The sequence below is a fragment of the Leptopilina heterotoma genome, unplaced genomic scaffold (genome assembly GCF_015476425.1).
Source record: "Leptopilina heterotoma isolate Lh14 unplaced genomic scaffold, ASM1547642v1 Lhet_353, whole genome shotgun sequence".
Lineage (NCBI taxonomy): Eukaryota > Metazoa > Arthropoda > Insecta > Hymenoptera > Figitidae > Leptopilina > Leptopilina heterotoma.
Window position 1 is genome coordinate 43,018 of NW_025111035.1, and position 20,377 is coordinate 63,394.

General features: G+C 27.9%; 2 protein-coding genes across 2 annotated transcripts; one reads left to right on the forward strand and one right to left on the reverse strand.

Annotated features, from left to right (window-relative positions):
• Window positions 1–1,492: 1,492 nt before the first annotated feature.
• On the reverse strand, window positions 1,493–9,158 carry LOC122505353 (CTP synthase). Its single transcript, XM_043616877.1, has 11 exons — window positions 8,896–9,158; window positions 6,740–6,910; window positions 6,589–6,674; window positions 6,054–6,185; window positions 5,482–5,646; window positions 5,083–5,370; window positions 4,791–4,879; window positions 4,305–4,603; window positions 4,099–4,206; window positions 3,691–3,900; window positions 1,493–2,122 (listed from the first exon to the last, which is right to left on the reverse strand). Exons 1-11 carry the CDS (start codon window positions 9,059–9,061, stop codon window positions 2,055–2,057), a joined length of 1,782 nt encoding a protein of 593 aa, XP_043472812.1. The 5' UTR covers window positions 9,062–9,158; the 3' UTR covers window positions 1,493–2,054.
• A 272-nt stretch (window positions 9,159–9,430) lies between these two features.
• On the forward strand, window positions 9,431–14,769 carry LOC122505362 (cleavage stimulation factor subunit 1). The gene is made up of 4 exons (XM_043616898.1): window positions 9,431–9,660; window positions 11,044–11,941; window positions 14,092–14,185; window positions 14,392–14,769. The coding sequence occupies exons 1-4, from the start codon at window positions 9,590–9,592 to the stop codon at window positions 14,634–14,636; spliced, it is 1,308 nt and encodes a 435-aa protein (XP_043472833.1). The 5' UTR covers window positions 9,431–9,589; the 3' UTR covers window positions 14,637–14,769.
• The last annotated feature ends 5,608 nt before the right edge of the window (window positions 14,770–20,377 follow it).

Below are 20,377 nucleotides of genomic sequence, written 5' to 3' on the forward strand. Positions count from 1 at the left end.
GTTTATTATTTGAAATTTCCCGGTTCCTATCAAGGATTTAACCAAATTCTGAACTCAACGAATCACCGAGCAGTAATCGCGTTTGCGCGAGTAATTTACATTTGTGCTCGTAACATTCAGGCCGACTTTTTTCAAAATGTGGCGGGAAATTCAAATAAAGTAATAATAATATTATTATATATTAATTGTTGCTTATTAATTAAGTAATATTTAATAGTATTGATAATTAATTTTATTAAACAATTAATTAAAATTAATAAATAATAATATTATTATTATTTTATTTAAATTTCCCGCCATGAGTTAGAAGACAATTTTCATCATAAATAAAATACTTCTCTCTTTTCTGAAGTTAATTATATTACAAAATATGTCTAAAAGTTACTGGATCAATATAATATACAAAAAAATATGATTAAATTCAATCTAATACATGAAAATTAATTATTTTCGTACTTTCCCATGCATTTTGAGAAAAGTCGGCCTGAAAGTACAGCCAGCGCCACCATTTCTCTAGGTGGCGACGATCAACTTTCATCCCATTATATTTGCATACTATCCACAGAAGTGTCACCGGGCTGCTTGGAGGGTCTGCTCCTGACTATTTGCTATGGATTAATGGATATAAAATTTCATGAAATTTTGGTATTTGGTTTCGTGAAATATTTCATGCAAAATTTGAAATATATGAAAAATTGAAATATTTCTAATCAGTTAGCGGGAAAATTTAAATTAGATGTGTAATATAAGATATATTTATTATTATTATTATTATTTATTTTTTTTATTACCTTATTTTAATATTATTTATATTTTACTATTATTTATTTATTTTTAACTTTTTAGAAACAAATTGCTAATTCTATAAACTAAAGGTACACTCTCACCGCCTCTACTGCCTGCCTGCCTGCAGGTTGTCATGGTAACACATAAGAGTAAGAGAGTCAGAAAATTCAAATTACATGTTTTCTCTCTCTTACTCTCGTTGCGCAGGCAGGCAGTAGAGGAGGTGTGAGTGTGCCTTTACGTGTATTCATATATAATAAAGAATACTGCTTGTGAGAAAACATCAAAATATTTATAATAATATCATTTTTAGAAAAAAAAAACTCCTTCGTTTTATCCCTATTGATTCTCTAAATAGGAGGTAAAAATAAAAAAAAACTATTGATTTGTCATTCTAGAGGCGTCGAAATAAAAAAAAATGTGTTTAACTTTTGCCGGAAGAAACAAAAATTACGCACTTGAAACTTTTTCCTTTTTGTCGAAATGAAATTTTGTTATAATTCTCAAAATTATTTATAAATAGTTGTCGTACCCGTCTTCGACGTGTGTAAATATTAGGATTTAAAAATTTTTGATATTATTTATTATAATATCAAATTATTGTATAATATTATTTTCTGATAAATTTCGAATTATTTAGCAAATTTCAAAATTCTAAAGTAGTTCAAAGAAAAATAAGGTTACATATAAAAGCAGTGTTCAAAAGTAGGGTCTTATTTGATTATTTATTTTAAAAAACAGTACATGTGTTTTTTTCTCACTGCCTTTCGTCACTTATATACAAAGCGAATAAATCAGGATGTTAGTTTTGTGACTAATTTCTCTTAAAAAATAAAAATTTTAAATATAACATTTCCAGTACCATTTAGGAAAGCAATCTGATTTTATAATTCGTACAAAATAAACTGTATCTATATGTAATATAAACTGTCCACTTTCTGTGTAATAAATGACCCTTGATGGTTTCTAACAAAATGTGTGGTACAAAATTTGTAGGAAAAATTATGTTTTGCTTAAACTATAATATTACAAAAAATTATTATAAAATGAGGTGTAATGAAAATTGTATATATATACAGTTATACCTCTCGCATTGATTTTTCATTACTGTGTGAGTGTGAAGACCTAATGTATCTCTATTTTTATGCTACAAATGTCTGGTTTTTAATTATGAACTTTATCGAATTTATGGATGGAATTTCTTGAGGAATGGAATTTCTTTAAACATCTAAATTAGGGCTGTAAATGATATATTCTTAAAATTATACTTATTTTATTCTGGAGATTGCTTCACCGTTAAGTTTCAAGTTTGTCGTTGAAGTCGATGGTTCTTCATCTAAAAGGATAATATTCGTGTTAATTTAATGAAGCTGAAACTAGCATCCACTTTATTTTAATAATTAAATTTTAAAGTTAAATATTTTTTAAAAAGCTGTAACTACAGGGTTCGAACCAGTGAAAGTATTTAAAAATACGGACCTTACGGACCAAAAATAAAAAATTACGGACCAATTATAGACAAAAATATTACCAAATATTTGTAGAATTTATCACTCGGTAAAAGATAATATAAAATGTCAAGAAAATTATCAATCCTGATAAGTTTCTTTACATTTTATAAAAATATAACCAGTCCGAGTCAAATAAGAGAACATTTTACTTAAAACAATAAATAAAATTTTTTCATACTATAAAACATGAAGAAATCGATCACTCCGAGTCTTCGACTCGGAGTAATCGATATCTTCATGTTTTATAATAATTAAAGATAAACGAGTGATAAAATCATTACTTTGTACTATAAGAAATATTTTTACTGTAACTTCTTCAAAATTATTTTCCTTATTTCAATTCAATTATTATTTTCTACAATTTTTAACTAAAATTCTTTTCTAAATCAATTATTTTTAATAATTTTCGAAAAAGTTCTTTTTGAGAATTTTCAAATCTATTTTCTTTATAATACAATTTTACGTGAAATTTCGATTATTCGGAAATTCCTCAATTAAATATATTGTAAAAAATAAAAAATTCCAATAATTTAAAAAAAAAATTTAATTAAACTTGTTCAAAAAAAATTAAATCTACAGAATTTTTTTCATTAAAAGTATGAAGAATTAAAATTTTCCAAAAATTTCAATTAGCAACTTTTTCAAAATTCAATTATTGTTAAAAATTCGGGCTTCTAATGCTTTTTTTTAATATTATATGGAGAATTTTATGGAAATTATTTAAATAATTTAATTCTTACTATGAATTTTGTTCTTTATGAAAATAATTGAATTCTTAGGAAAATTTTATAAAATAATTAAATTCCTGCGAAGAACTTTGTTATCTTTATGATAATAATAATTGATTTTTTCTAAAGAATTTTTTTATTTATTATTTATGAAAGTAATGGAATAATAACGAAAATTTTTTTCAAAATTTTAACATAATTGAATTTCTGTGAAATTTTTATTGTTTATGAAAATAATTAAATGTTTACGTAGAATTTTATTAAAAAATTGTTTGAATATTTGAATTCTTTTGGAAAATTTTACTAAAAAATTACATATTGTATTGAGGGAAATTTTTGAAAATAATTGAAATTTTGTTTAGAATTTTATTACAATTTTTAAAAATAATTGAATTTCGGAGAAGAATTTTATTATTTATATAAAGATAATTAGAATTTTGAAGAGAATTTTTAAAAATTGTTGAATATAATTGAATTTTTGTGAAGAATTTTATTACTTTTGAAAATAATTGAATTTCTGCAATAATTTGTAATTTGTAATTAACTTTTCAAAATTTGATGTTGGTATTAAAAAAAAATATTCAACTTTAAATAACGTACAGTTCAATGCCTCAAATAGGGTTAAAAGCATTCTACTGGATTAAGATTATTTAATTTCAATTTACCAAATTCATTGTCACTTAGTTGTGGAGAAAGTTTGCGGCCTTTAGCTAAATATGATTTCAGTTTTCCTACGCTGGCTAGGATTAGCCCTAGGAATGGCGGAGAGGGTTCCAAAGGACGTGATAAGTACTCTGGATGAAACTGAGTGGCAACGTAGAAGTTATGTCCTTCTAATTCCATAATTTCCATTCGCTCTGAATTTTCATCGTGTCCTAGAAATTTTTTTTTGTCATTTTCTTGAAAATTTGTTAAGATTACATTTCAGTTTTACAGTACAAGAACGAGAAGTTTAAGAATTTGCCACTAGGCGAAATTTAGAGTTTAACATTCGTAAAACAATCCACTTTTAGGTACTAGTTTAAAAAAGGCATATTTCTCGCGCTAAAATTCTTAAAATTAAAAAAACTTACCAATAAATTTCATTCCAGCTGCTTCGAGATCAGGTACATACTTAGGGTTAACTTCATACCGATGACGGTGGCGTTCTTCTATCATCTCCTTATTATCATATAATTGCTCTATAAAGAAAAATATAGACTTCGTCAAACACATCTTTAGAATAAGGTGATATTATTTGACAGAATAAAATATTTTCAAAAATCAAACAATTACGTACTCATAACAGAATCTCCCCCTGTGAAGCAAGTTGCTCTTTTTCCCAGTCTCATTGTCCCACCCATTTGGCCTGGATTATGTTCAGGCATATCAATAACAACAGGATTTTCTGTCTCGCTGTCGATTTCCGTACTATTGGCATTACTTAAACCTAAAACATTCCGTGCGAATTCTATTACTGCAGTTTGCAGCCCTAAGCATATTCCAAGGAATGGTTTGTTATTGGTTCTGCACCAACGACATGCTTCTATTTTTCCTTCTAAACCTCTTTTTCCAAAACCACCTGGCACAATAACTCCACTAGAATCAAAACAAAAATTAGAAGGTAGAAATTTCAGACTTATCTTCATCTTCTGATGGCTAAATTAACAGTCGACCATTTTTAACGAAAAAATTTAATTATTCTTCAAGAGGAAATTTTTTATTTTTTCCAACTGTTCTAATTAGTTTTTTATAAGAAAACAAAGAATCAATAGTAAAAACTTACGCGCATTTGCATAATTGCCCCCAAGCTTCATGGTAGATTACTGGATGTGATTTCTTTTTGGCTTCTTCTAAATTGCAAGCTTCAATGTACTAGATGAAACAAATTTTAATACGTCTTACTATCTATTTCGATAAGATTTAATAATAATTAAATTGTTATTGGGATCTCTTTTAGAGGCATGGCAATCATTTGACATGCTCTCAATGGTACCATTAAGTCAAATTGTAATATTTACTTGTTAAAAGTTTAAAACTATGTCGTTTTCTATATCAGATTTCAAAAACACACGTACCTTCAATTCTAATTTGTATCCAACTTCAATAGAAGCATGTTGCAGAGCTTTTGTAATTGACGCATATGAATCCTCAAGTTTTGTGTATTTTCCTACCAATGCAATAGATACTTTCTTTCTAAGATGATCAGCGCGTTCAGCAAGGTTACGCCATTTGTACATAAAAGTACGAGGGTTTGGCATTGAAATATTCAACTGCAATCTATCAATTAAGAAAGGTACAATGCCCTGATTCTCCATTAACAGAGGCACTCGATAAATTGACGAGAGATCATGAATTGTAATAACCTGAAAATGTTTGTTTTATTTAAAGATTAATAATAAATCAAACGAAGATAATCCTTTACAAGAAGCAGAATGTCTGCAAAAAGTTGAGGAGGAAGTAGTAGTGATGCATACCTGCTCTGGAGGAACATGGCAAAAATTGGAAATTTTGTCTTTGATACTGTCACAAATAGGATTTTCAGATCTACAAATAATGAGATCAGGTGATAATCCTAGACCACGTAATTCTCTCACACTTGATTGAGTTGGTTTAGTTTTTGGTTCACCTGTAGATTTTGGCTAGAATAAAAATTATAAAAAATAAAGTATCATTTATTAAAATACTACGATAAGTTATTAATGATCTTAATGATCAATCTTTTGATCTGCATTTAAATTGTAACGTGAATTTTCTTTATTTTAATTCATTAAAAATAATATATTTTTCCTTCTCCAGATTTAATTCTTTTTTTAATTTTAAATTAGATTATAATTATACAGGAATACATGTTCTTGGACTTAGACTCGAACAACAGAAAATAGTTTCTAAGGTCAATTTTTAAGCTGAATTCGAATCAATATTCTATTTCTTCACTACGCGTTCAGGTTCAAATAAAAAATAATATATAAATATAGTTAACTTGAATTTCTTTATCAGTGTTATAATAAACGTATAAAAATTCATAAAGTTAAATGTAATTAATTACCTGTGGTATCAATGACACATGTGCACAGCAGAAATTTTCCTTCTTTACACGAAATTGAAACTGTCTAAAAGCTTCTACAAATGGCATTCCTTCAATATCTCCAATGGTTCCTCCTAGTTCTATTATACAAACCTGAAAATTTGAATTATTCTCATGTAAAAACAAATATTTGCTTCAAAATTTATACTAGGAATTAAATATTTCTGTGACCTTATTTTTTAAAAGAAAAATGTTCACTCCCCGTAATTCTAAATTGTAATGTAAACCAAAATCCCAGCTCTAATTGCAATAAATCTTATAACATTAATCTTATTACACACTGTAAAAAGAATGGTACTAATTTAATGCCAATTTTGGTACTAAATCGTAATTTGGTTCTATTTTAATACCAAAATCAGCTCTAATTTAGAACTTTTTTTTTACAGTGCAGAATTTGATAAGATTAATGAATTCTATTAGTAAATTGAGAACTTATATCTATTAGAAGATTTTTTAAAATTTATTCAAGATAACTTAAAGTCAACGCAAAACATACCTCTGGTTCATTGCCATCAGCAGAAACCGACTGTTTAGCAACTCGAGCAACCCATTCTTGTATAGCATCAGTTATATGTGGAACAACTGCAACAATAGAATATATAGATTCCCGAACACATTTTTCATTCTAATCTGTGGCATATACTCACCTTGCACCGTCTTTCCCAAATATTCTCCACGTCTCTCCTTTTCAATTACTGATTGATAAATTTTCCCAGTCGTTATGTTATTATCTTTGTGTAATGTTATATCCAAAAATCTCTCATAATTTCCTAAATCGAGATCCACTTCTCCACCATCATCTAACACATACACTTCACCTAAAACATAAAAAGTAATAATTTGTTAAAAAGTATTTTATTTTAGTAAATAAATACGAGTCAGATGAAAATAATATTTTCATATAGTTTGTCAGGTACAAAATATTAAAATTTCTTTGAATCCTAGATCACTAGTTTACAATCGCTTTATCTAAAGGTACGTACATAAAATGACAATGGATATAAGATTCAATATAATTTATAAGGACTTATGGTATTAGCGCGTGCAGTCCGAGCAAAGAGCCGGTTCTTCGATCCAGCTCCTCAATTGTTTAAATTAACAATTCTTTATTAATTTGTTACCTTATCAAGAGCAGCTATTAAAAATTACAGTTAAATTCAGCATTAAAAATTCCAATTATCGAGGAATGAATATTACACGGGGTAAATTTTATCCTACCTTATGCTCACCGGGTTAAAAAAAACTAGAGAATAAGTGTTAATTACAACTGAAGAAAGTTATGTTTACAAAGTAAGACACTAATACTGTATTATTATGGTAGAATTGCAGTAATATTTTAGTAGTGTTACAAAAAAATAAGTATAAGTATAATAATTTTAGGAACTTTCTATTATTACTAGGTAACATCACTAAAAAATAACCAATGAAGAAACTTAATAAGAAGTGGGAAATTGAAAAGAATTGAAAATTTTTAACTTTCCACAGAAAAGGTTAAATTATCAGCTGCTCCAATAATGAATCCGAATAGAATTAGTCAGAAACGGAATTCAAAAGAATGAAAAATTTATTATTTTTTTTAATTTCTCACTTCTTACTGGGAACTTTCTCTTCCCAGTAAAAATATTTATCGATTGTTACGTAGAACATTGATGTATTTTTTTGAACCAAAATTTTAAATGTCAAAAATCGTAAAATTGTATTTTAGTTAAAAGAAAATTATGTTTATAACTTGAGTTTCTATAGTGATGACAAAATCGATAATTTTTTAAAAAAATGTCATAAAGTTCAAGGTTTCCACTAACGTTATTATCGAGGTCGATATGTTTATTATTTTTTTTAAAATAGGCTTATACATGAAAACTGTCATACATTTAAACGTTTTATCAAATGAAAATGCTTTAACTCTCTTCGCTTTTGACAATGTTGTGCACAGGTGTTAATGTTAATCAGTTGTTTCAATAAAGTATTTTAAAAATATAATTTATCTAACAGAGTTTTTCTTTAAATTTAATTATTGAAGATATTATTTTATATTTATATAAGAAGGGGAGGTCACTCTTTTGTCAATTTAAAATTTAAAATCCTTTTGATAGAAACGTAAGGAATTTAATTTTCTACATTTTAAACATTTTAAAGTTATATTTGAATAAAAATTATAATTTTTTGGCAATAATAAATGATTTGAGTAACATAACCTAAAATTTAACAAATGTTTTTTAACTTTCTTATGAACAGAAAATTGTAATTTTTATTCAAATGCAACTTTCAATCGTTTTAAGTCTTCAAAATTAAATTCTTCGCCTTTCTCCACCAAGACGAATTTAAAGTTTAATTTGTGTTTTTCTTTTAAATTAGGAAATTATGACATTGAACTAACTTTTGATTTGAGTGGTCGTCTGATTCTTCCTTAATTTAAGCAGATAAAAAAAAAGGAAAAAGGGAAAACTGTGATTCCTGTAATAATATAAAATTAGGTCTTTATTTTTTTACAAATAACAAAAAACAATTGATATTTGAATTGAGTTGTTGTAATGCAATTTCTGTAAGGTATGAAAAAAATAGAGTTGTAATTGTTGCAGATAGTTAGAAAAAGATCTAATCAATCCCTTATACAATATGTATTATACATATATAAGATAAAGAGAAAACTAATCCCAACAGTTGTACGGTTTTCTTTGTCGTATGAAACAAAAGAAAAACAAGTTTATGAAGGTGGATAACTGAAAATAAATTAATGTTTCGTCCAACAAAGAAACTTATTATTAGGATAGCAATGAAATTAATCATATTGAAGTAAATTTACCATGTTCGTATGGAGAAAAGGTACCGGCATCAAGATTAATATATGGATCTATTTTTATAGAGGTAACGTGAATGCCGCAATGTTTCAAAATTGTGCCAAAAGAACTGGAAATAACCCCTTTACCCACACCACTAATTACACCACCGGTCACTAAAATATACTTCATTTTTAATATACTTTTTTCAAAATTAGAATCCCAAGTTTTCAATGGAAAATATTGTAAGTCAACACGTGCTTTTGCTACTGTAAACTACCATAGACCATAGGAACATGAGATGCTAATTTCATGCTTAAAGTGGTGACTATGATGCTCAGGCTCACAGCTTTTGTAAAAATTGTCCAGAATGGAAAATCTACATTGGAGTAAGAGATACAGATGGTAGTCTGTCTCTCTTACTCCAATGTAGATTTTCCATTCTGGACAATTTTTACCGAAGGTGTGAACGCGACTTCAACGTTTTTCGCAGTTTCTTTTTCTACTGACAAAAATGTGAATACACCCTTATACTGCATCAGAGAAGATATTGTCCGTTGGCCTTAACACTGACGTAATGCTAATGTCGTCTGCTAAGATGTAACAAAATGATTTATTGAAAATATAATTTCAAAAAACATTGATCAATAAACAATATATCAATTATCGTTTAAAAGTTTCAAATTAAGTACACATTTTTTTAATTTAGTGAATAGAAACATGAAGGAATCTGAAATGGATACAAAAGGTGCAATAAAGAATCGAGAAGCTCTATACAGATTAATAATCAGGTTAAATGTTTTCTTTAATTATAATTTTAAATATAAACCGATTACAATAATACACATTTAATACTTAATGAAATTTTCATTTTGAAGCATTATGTGTATATGTGAATACTTTAATATTTATAGAATATGTTAACAAGTTTTAAATTGTAGCATAAACTCGAGTGAACAAATTTTTCAGGTTATATTATGATTTGTAAATTCAATTTTGTTGTATGCGTTTTGAAAAAATGTAAAAAAAAAATAATAAACGTAGCACTCATTGACTTTTCTTGAAAAATATTACTTACTATTATAAAGTAATAATCAGAGAAATTATTTTTAAGGTAATTTTTTATTCAATAGTTATAAAATAAAATCAATCAGAAAATAATTTGATCCTTTTTGAATTTTTATTTTTCTTAAAAATTGGTAGATTTTGAAATCAATGCGTAACTTTGTAGAAAATATGTCTTTAAATCTACAAAAAATTGCTGAACGTAAAAGGTGATTTTCATCATTTTTAATGCATTTTTTTTAAATTTTTGTTTTTAGGTTGAAAATGCTAAAAAAATATTGTTATTCAATTTTTTTTTATATGGAAATTCGTTTGTTTATTTTTCTAACTAATTTTAGATCTGAAATTAGTTAAAAAAATAAACAAATGAATTTCCATATAAAAAAATTGAATAACAATAGTTTTTTTAGCATTTTCAACCTAAAAATACAATTATTGTCATAAATTACAATATTCATCACAAGAATACAATTATTTTAAAAATTTATTAAATTCTTCGCAGAAATTCAATTTTTAATCCGTGTCGAAGACTCGGAAATAATATTTTTATAAGTTGTTGAATTCGAATGTTATGAAGAATTGAAATTCCTACTGAAAAATAATAATTATTAAATATTTATTTAAACAAGAAGTTATTGATGTTTTTGAATAATTTTACAATTAAAGAAATTTGTAAATAAATTTGTAATAAAGCATTTTTTTTGAGTAACTAATAATTTTTATAGAGAATCAGAATATTCTTTAGGGTCAGGGAAAAAGTGAAAATTTGGTCTGGAAATCAGGGAAAAGTCAGGGAAAATTAAAATTAAATATTTGTGGCAACCCTGCGCAACTGAATAAGATTATTGAAGTTTTTAATAATTGAATTTATAAAGCAGTGAAATGTTGGGGAATACAAAATGGAGTTTTTATGACAACACCGAATAATGTAATAATTGATAAGTTCAGTTCCAAGTGAATAGCTTATTTTCCTATAAATTTAAACAAAGACGTTTTTTAAAAAAATAAGTGAACAGTGGTATTGGCGGAACAAATGTCTTTTTGTATATTTGTACCATATTTCTGAAAAGTGAGTGGATACGAAGATATTAAGTATATTAAATTTACAGCCAACTTTTCTACGATGGTCACCAGACACTCGCTGTTCAGTTGTCGAATACACTTCAAGCAGACCCACCATGTCCTCCGTCAGATCGTTTGTTTCATTTAATGTTAACTGGCATGGCCCACGAACCAGATCGAGCTAAAAAGGAAGTCGGAAGTAACTGCACTTTCTCCTCACTGGACAATACAATCGGTCCAGGTTTAGACTTGGAGTTCGAAACCGAAGCTCAGGTGCAAGCACCAGAACCCGCTCAATATGAAACCGCTTATGTCACTTCTCACAAGGGCAATTGCCGAGCGGGCGCCTTCTCCGCTGACGGACAATTAATTGCCACTGGATCGGTGGACGCATCGATTAAAATATTGGACGTCGATAGAATGCTGGCTAAATCGGCACCAGACGAAGTTGCAACTAGTGATCAAACTGGAGGTCATCCGGTAATTCGAACATTATACGATCATCTTGAAGAAGTAACTTGCTTGGAGTTTCATCCTAGAGAACCCATCTTGGTGTCTGGAAGTCGTGACTTTTCCATAAAACTTTTCGACTTTAGCAAGGCTAGTGTTAAGAAAGCATTTCGCACAATAACAGATGCCGATCAAATTAGATGCTTATCATTCCATCCGACTGGCGACTTTCTAGTTGTTGGTACAAATCAACCGGTCGTTCGATTATATGACGTTAATACTGCTCAGAGTTTTGTGTGCAGTATTCCCAATCACCAGCACACTGCAGGGATTACTAGTATTAAGTATTCGCCAGACGCAAAAACTTATGCTTCGGCAGGGAAAGATGGAAGTATTAAAATATGGGACGGTGTTTCCAATAGGTGTATAAATACATTCGTGAAGGCGCACGATGGATTCGAAGTGTGTTCCGTAGCCTTTACGAGGAATGGAAAGGTAAGCATATTCTTTATTCTTATTTATTAAGTTTTCATTAAAAGCTACTACGTGGTTCTCTGTTCCTGATTTCTTTCAAGTTAACTAATTTCAGTATGCCTTATGCCTTATGCCTCTTTCTTTTTTCCTCCTTGAAGGAAAAATGACCTTTGTGAGAAGCAATATTGAGTTTAGATTTTTTGTTCAATAATACCAGGCTTCGCACTCATTTACTATTTTTTTTACGTTATGCTACTATTTGGGTACTTTTTTTAAATTTCAGACACTAAAAGCCACTAATTCTGTTCTTTTTAGAATTTCCACTACTTTGTATTCGCTAATACTAGACATCAAAAAACTATATCTTCAATTATTCAATTATTTTCCAAAAATGTTCGAAATTCAATTATTTTGAATATCTAATATTTTCATCAAGTTTCGCAAAAAAATTCAATTATTTAAAAAAACATTGATAAAACTCATCCAAAATTCAATTATTTTCATAAATAATAATATGTCCACACGTATTCAATTACTTTAGAATATCAGTTTCAAAAAAATGTCGAAAAAATCAATTATTTAACAAAATTTTTATACAATTCTTCACAATAATTCAATTACTTTCACTATAATAATAACATTTTTCCTAGAAATTCCACAAGAATTCAATTATTTAAAATAAAATTTTCATAATATTTATTATATTTCTAAAAAAATTAATTATTTAAAACAATGTTTATAAAATTCTTATAAAGAATTCAATTATTTTCAAAATGACAAAATTTTCACAGAAATTAAATTTTTATAAATAATAAAATCCTTCTCAGGAATTCAACTATTTTCATAAATAATAATACTCATCGCAGGATTTCAATAATTATTTTTAATACAGTTTGACAGCGATTGCTCGAGAAATGTAATTATTCTTAAAAATTTGATTTTAAATTCTAGAAAAAATCAATTATTTAAAATACAATTTTAATTAAATATTTTTGAAATAATTCAATTATTCTTTTAGATTTTAATAAAATTCTTCTGAAAAATTCAATTATTTTTGAACATTTTAATAAAATTCTTTGCAAAATTCAATTATTTTTATAAATAACAATACTTATCACAAGAATTCAATTATTTTCAAAAGTAATAAAATTCTTTAAAGAAATTCAACTATTTTAAAAAATTTTTAATGAATATCTCGTCAAGAATTCAATTATCTTTACAAATAGCAAAATTTTTTGTCAACAATTCAATTATTTTCAAAAATTTTAATAAAATTCTTCGCAAAATTTCAATTATTTTTAAAAGTTTTTCGCATTTCAATAATTTTCAATATTCACTATTTTCATAAAGATTTAATTATTGAAAACAATTTTTGATAAAATTCTACGAAAACATTGAATTATTTTCATAAATAATAAAATTTCATTTAGGAATTCAATTATTTTCATCGCAGAATTTCAAATATTTTTAATACATTTTTTAATAAATTCCTCGTAGAAATTAAATTATTTTCAAAAATTTTTTTTTTTTAAATTCTCGTCAAGAATTAAATTATCTTTATAAATACTTAGGTAGCGAAATTCTTTTCAAGAATTAAATTATTCTCAAAAATTTTAATAAAATTCTTGGCCAAATTTCAATTATTTAAAAAAGCAAAATTTAATAAAATTCTTCTCAAGAATTTAATTATTTTTAAAAATTGTTAATAAAATTCTTCGTAAAAATTAAATTTTAAGAAACATTCAATTATTGAATAAATTATTAATTTTTGCATGTATAAAATTGAATTCTCGTAGATTTAATTTAATTTAAAATTATGAGTTTCGGTTATAATTTTAGATAATAATTGAATATTAAATCTAAATTTTTTTGAGTATCTAATCATTTTTAGAGTGAATCAGAATATTCTTTGGTGTTAGGGAAAAAGTCAAAATTCTGTCTGGAAATCAGGGAAAAGTCAGAGAAAAACAGCGTTAAATTTTTGTGGCAACCATTAATTATTAATGTCCATACATTATGCTAAGTCCTTTCTAGACAGGAATGGTTATTGTTCAGAAAAGAAGTACTGTCTAATTGCAAAAGTTCTTTGAACAGGAATCATTCCTGTCCAGACAGTATTCAATAATGTTTTTTTCTCAAAAAAGGTTCTAATTAATATAATATATTTCCAGTATTTACTATCGTCCGGAAAAGATTCATTAATTAAATTATGGGAATTATCGACCAGTAGATGTCTTATAGCATATACCGGAGCTGGAACTACAGGTAATAAAATAATTAAATAAGTAAAAGATGTTTTAGTTTTTCTGCTTGGCCTAATGGACAAACTTTCAATGCACCATGTTTAATTATTACAAACTATTAATAAAATTCTTATACTTTTTAAAGTTACATAACTTTTTGTTTTGTTTTGTTTTTTATTAACAATTTAAATATTTGTCCGTAGTATCACAAATAGTGTTTATTTGCAGGTAAACAAGAACACAAAGCACAAGCTGTTTTCAATCACACGGAAGACTACGTGATGTTCCCAGATGAAGCAACAACTTCTTTATGTGCATGGAATTCTAGAAATGCATCCAGAAAACAATTACTTTCCTTGGGACATAATGGACCAGTCAGATTAATTGTTCATTCTCCGGTGGCTCCAGCATTTTTAACTTGTAGTGACGATTTTAGAGCTCGCTTTTGGTTCAGAAGAATGCCTACTCACTAGTGTGGGTGAAACGTCAAAGTTTTCAATACTATCTTTCACTTTCTGTGTGAATTATTTATTTTTTTACTCATGCCCTTTTTGGGATTTTGTCAATTGGAGAATTTCAATAAAGAAAATGGCGTATAAACATTTACTTTATTTGAAAGATTTTTTCACAGTAACCATTTCCATTTAAATTACAGGGTCGTCCAAACATTAAGCATTCAAACGCTTAATATTCTAAATTTATGTCTATTAAAAGAAAATACTACACATCTAATATAACAATCGCGTTAGTAGAAACCTTGAACTTTAGAACAAAAATTTAAAAAATTAAAAAAAACTATCGATTTTGTCATCACTATAGAAACAAAAATCATAAACATAATATTATTTTTACATGATAACTAAAATATGGTTTTCCGAGTTTGTGTTATTTAAAAATTTATTTTAAAAAATACGTCAATATTTGAGCTTTTAAATGAAAAAGAAATTTTTTATACAAAAAAACATAGGTAGTATATTTTTTTGTGTACGGATTCAAGTGATGTAAAACAGGCAGCTAATCTCTTTTCTTTTTGAGTAATTATGATTCTTCTTGATGATGGACCAAAATCGTAATGTCTAGAACATCATTCTTCCTATATCAAGTTTCATTCTATGTAATACTTTTGGAGAAACTTTTAATCGTCGAAAAAGATCCTTGAATAAATTTAGTAATTACATAGTTTAGACATTAAAACATTAACCTTTAGAGGGCCGGAAAATTTTTAAAAATTTTACTAGTTTTTTATTAAGTAAAATTAAATAAAAAGTCAATTCGATGAAAATAGTAGTGAAAATTAATGGTGGCCACTATAGTGGCCACCCCGGCCCTCTCGAGGTTAAACAGTTTCTTTCTCATCTTACTGTATTCGATGCTTGAAGATTATTAATTATTGATTGACTTGACAAGAAAAGTTATGTTTGCTATGTGTTTGCCCAGAATAAATATATTTATTATGCGTTAAATATGAACATTCTGGCAGTTTCTCTCTGTTCTGTCAATAAAACAATTTTGGGGTACTTTTTTACCCCAGTTGTACTTCTACTCATGAGTCAGCTATGTTGTACCCTCTAGGATTAATAATTTAAAAGTAAAAATAATATTTTATTATAAATATTTTATTTTACTTATCTATGAGTTACAGAATTTCAAATTTTAAAATGCCAAGAATCAAATAATTTCTTACAATTAGAAGAACTATCTCTACTTCTTCTAATTGTAAGGAGTTATTCAGATGATAATTTTTTTAGTTCGGAGGAGTGGGAAATTTCTGTCGATATAATAGTATGGAGAAATACACAATATACTAGTGCAGGAATCAATAGCAATTAAAGGTATTTAACTAAATAAGGTAAATACTCACAAGAAATAACTTATCACAATCATCAAGTGTTTCTGAATGTTTAAATGCAAATGGTCTACAGTTTTCTGTCATTAAGTTTGCTGGATCCACAGAGTTCGCACTAACATAAATAGTATATCTGCTGCTTTCTACAAATCAACAGACAAGTTCTTTTGTCTCACTCTAAACATTTTCAAGTTTTTTGCAATTAATTACTGAACATCGTCTCCATGGTAGACAATTCAATTCATTTTTATGCATGTGATTTAAAACATTGTCTCCATGGTAGATTTAATTCATTTTTGTGTATGTGATTTTTAAAGAAATCGGTGGATTCACTCTAATAGAAAATTATTAAAATGGTTTAGTAAAGTGCTTAAAAGAGAAACTTAAACTGTACCAGGTAATATTTCTTTCGTATAATAATAACAACCACACGGTGAATTTAATTAACTTTCTTGTAAAAGCAGCAATTTCATATCCCCCCAACTCTTTTCCGCAACAATGTCATAAAAATTCATTCCTAATCTTTATCAAGTTCTCGAATTGCCTTCTTTTTAAAATAGCAGTGAACAGAATAATTAGAGGATTATAAAAAACAGAATATTTTGACGAAATGAAACTCATCAGTAAGGAGTTATATGTCATTGTCATTTGGAAAGCAATCTTAGAAGCATTTGCAATTGGAAATCACTATGACGGATTGGTAAAGTATCTAAAGAAAGAATCGAAACTGCATCACGTAGTATTCTCCTTTGATAATGAAAGAAACAACACAGACGATTCAGTAAGTTTTCTTATCAAGTCAATCAATAGAAACTTTCCATCTTCAAGTATCGAATACAGTAAGAAGAATGATGATCTGTTTAGATTTTATCTAAAATCTCTTAAACGTTCAAGAAAGACGGCGCTATTTGTATTCGTAAAAGATAGTGTAAATATATCCACTGAAGTGTATGCAGGATTTTTTCTAATGATAAGAAGCTTATCGCAATCTCTACCCATGCCGAAATGTTTAATCGTACATTCTCATGTGTTACCTGACGTTAATCTGAACAAAACATTATATTATCTATGGAAAAGAGATTATTTGGACGTTACGATTTTGGTCTACCATGAAGAAGAGTCCAAGTCACTGAAGGAGAAAAGCGACAAGCTACCTTTTCTGCATCGTTTGAATCCGTTTTCAAAAAAGTACACTGCCGTTCAGTTGTCGAATAGAAGTCAATGGTTTCCAAACAAACTTAAGAATTTACGTGGATACCCTTTAAAATTCTTGATATCAGACGGAAATAAATCGGTGTCAACTAAATTCAGCACAGGAAAGAAATTTGCTGAAATTTTATCACACCACATGAATTTTAGACCTTGCATTCATAAAGCTATTCCACATCAAAGAGTGACTGCTCAAGCACTTTTAAATAAAAAGAAAGCTGAAATGTTTCTAAACACATTTTTATTTGTAAATTATTTACAAATAAATGCTTTAGAATTGGGTTATGTAATAGAGTCTGATGCAAGAGCTGTAATTCCGAGAATTACAAAATCTTCGAAAGTAATTGTTCTTTCACTAGAGTTCCTGTACATGCTTCTGGGAACTATTGGTACGATTTGCGTACTTAAATTGACTGCGATTATGATGCGATTCAACAAAAGAACATGGACAGTATCGAACATCAGTCAAATGATAATGGGACTGTCCGTTATCGAGGAACCAGTTGAACCGACGGAGAGAATAGTGTTTGGAACTGTATTACTCGCTTGCCTCGTGTACACAGGCTACTTTTTTTCTGTCATCTTGGACCTCTCACTGCAGTCTACACCAGAGATAGAAACTCTTGCAGATCTCGCTGCATCGTCATTGACACATGTAATCAGAAATGGGATGTTATGTTTTCTAATGACATTAAGTTCTAACCTTCTTATCAGAAAATTAGCACAAAATTCTATTGCAGTTCCAGCTATGAAATCAAATTTGGAATGTCTTCTATATTTGAATGATTATCAAAATGTGTCTTGTATTGTCGATAGAGCAATAGCACACGTTAATCACATAAAGGAGTTAAAAGGAGAATTTAATGGAAAGATGTTGTCAGAACCAGTTGCTCATCTAACCGAAGGATTTGTTTCAAGACATAACTCTCCGTTCACTGATCGCTTTAGGGAGATTATTATGAAAGCATCAGAACATGGTTTTATTGCAAAACTCTTAAAAACTGTCAAACTAGAGCATCAGATTGTGGAGTTACCACAGGAAATCGAAAAAGAAAAGTTATTGCTGATCTCTTTGTACGTACTTTCGATTGGATTTTCACTGTCTTTTCTTGCATTTCTTTTTGAAATTTTCGCAAGTATTATCAGTGAAAGAATGTTTGTTTTTTTAAGGAGATTAGCATAAACATATTAGCATATTATTTTTTAAGTTCAACTTGGTTTCGGAAACTGCTGAAGATAAAAGTTATTGGAATTTTTCTAAATTAAATTCAGTTCATTGACAAGTGAAATCGTAAACTTTATATAGAGTTTCATATTTGTCTTTAATGGCTGAGGGGTTTAAGACTCAATGCTTCAAGCCAAAGGTGTCAGAGTTTGCCTACCTTCTATATTCCTTTTCTTATATCTAAAAAATCAGCCAATGGAAAAGCTGAATTCAGTTGGAATTATTGACACGAACTATAAAGAATATATAAAGTGGGCAAAACGCGTCAAATTAGTGCATTCCCTGAGAGAAGGCATTCCTGAGCAAGACTGTACGTACTTACGATTGGATTTTCATTGTCCATTCTTGCATTTCTTTTAAAAATTAGTGCAAGGGTTTTTGCTTTTTAAATAAATTCATCTAAAAATGTTCATTGTGAAATTTGCTATAAATAATCCTATATTAAAAAACCAGTAGAACCAGGTAGAAACAGGAGCCTACTTGCTTTGAGTTGGTTATTGCCACGTAAGTTCCAATTTCAAACCAGATGAAAATATTATTTTCATCTGGATTGAATTTGGAATGTCAAGTTAAAAATGAACTGGTGTCAGTTCAGACATTACAGTCAACCGCAAATTGCAAATAGGTTACATTGTACAACATGAACTTGTTTCAACTTGGATATCGATTCACAATTGGAAATGCAAGATGGTTAAAAATTCTTATGACCATTAACAATTTTGTATTCTTAATACATTCCAAACATTTTAATTAAACTGAAAGAATTAAATTAAAACTTGTACCCTATGGGAATCGAACACCGCACTTATGACACATCTATCTAAACGCTTAACGACTACGCGGATATCGAACCGACAACTTATAAATATAAACTTCAACTTTGAAAAACGTAAGTTTTTATAAAATATTATAATTTTTGCAAGTACCTATAAAAATATAAGCAGAAATTAAAATATTTATAGTGATTTGCAATATATGCTATTAAGCCAAAAATATGAATTGAATGTTTAATAATTTTATGCTCAAATGTCATTTGACCGAATTATCGTTAAACCGAGTCGTCATTGCCAAAACGGTCAATTAGACGAAAAAATTTAAATTCGCAAAAATGTTAATTCCTAAAAATAACAAATCCAGACCTTACGACAAATGCGACTTATTTTAAGTTGTTATACTGTTACATTGATGTAATAATAATGTAGCATAATGTCTGTAATGTTTTAGTAATATTAGCACGTAATACTACTGTATTGTTATATGTCGTGATATTTGTTTGAAAAAAAAGTTTTTCGAAATATTCCATTTAAGAAAGAAATTTAATTGTCAGCACTTTGAAAATTGTATTTCAGTAAAAAAATATTGTTTTTAATTTTTGTTTCTATAGTGATAACAAAATCGATAGTCTTTTTACAGTTTTTCAATGAAGTTCAAGGTTTCTATTATAACGGGATTGTCATATTAGTTGTAGGTATGTGTGGTGGTTTTTTTTAAATATAAGCATACATTAAAAATATTATATCTACATTTTAATGTATTGAATTAAATAAAAGTACTTTAAATAACTCGAAAAAGCTGAAAAAACCACTGAATTCATTCTTATTATGATATTATTCATCACATTTCATTTGATTTCGTTGTGACGAATAAACGGGATTCAGACGAATTCAAAAAAGTTAATTCACTATAATTCATCTTAATTGGTTTTTTACTGGGCTGTGCTTCAAGAGAGCATTACATCACTAAGTCAGAAGTAACATATTCCCAATATATCTTGGCCTCCAACAAATTCAAATCTGCAAAATGCACATTTAGTCCAACAGCTTTCTCCTCTCCAATCTCATGCTCGTGTTTTTTAAAAGGATAGATGGTGGTCTTAGCAAGGATATGCTATAATAATTGATGAGTATTTTTAGGGTAATAAAATGAAAACAAAG

Excerpts from the sequence above, each read along its gene's own strand:
- LOC122505362 (XM_043616898.1), top strand. The coding sequence starts at position 9,590 with ATGAAGGAATCTGAAATGGATACAAAAGGTGCAATAAAGAATCGAGAA. Across the intron at positions 11,942-14,091 it reads CCTTTACGAGGAATGGAAAG|TATTTACTATCGTCCGGAAA; the intron begins GTAAGCATATTC and ends ATATATTTCCAG. Across the intron at positions 14,186-14,391 it reads TACCGGAGCTGGAACTACAG|GTAAACAAGAACACAAAGCA; the intron begins GTAATAAAATAA and ends GTTTATTTGCAG.
- LOC122505353 (XM_043616877.1), bottom strand. The coding sequence starts at position 9,061 with ATGAAGTATATTTTAGTGACCGGTGGTGTAATTAGTGGTGTGGGTAAA. Across the intron at positions 4,207-4,304 it reads AGGGGGAGATTCTGTTATGA|AGCAATTATATGATAATAAG; the intron begins GTACGTAATTGT and ends TTTTCTTTATAG. Across the intron at positions 2,123-3,690 it reads ACTAAGTGACAATGAATTTG|ATGAAGAACCATCGACTTCA; the intron begins GTAAATTGAAAT and ends TTATCCTTTTAG.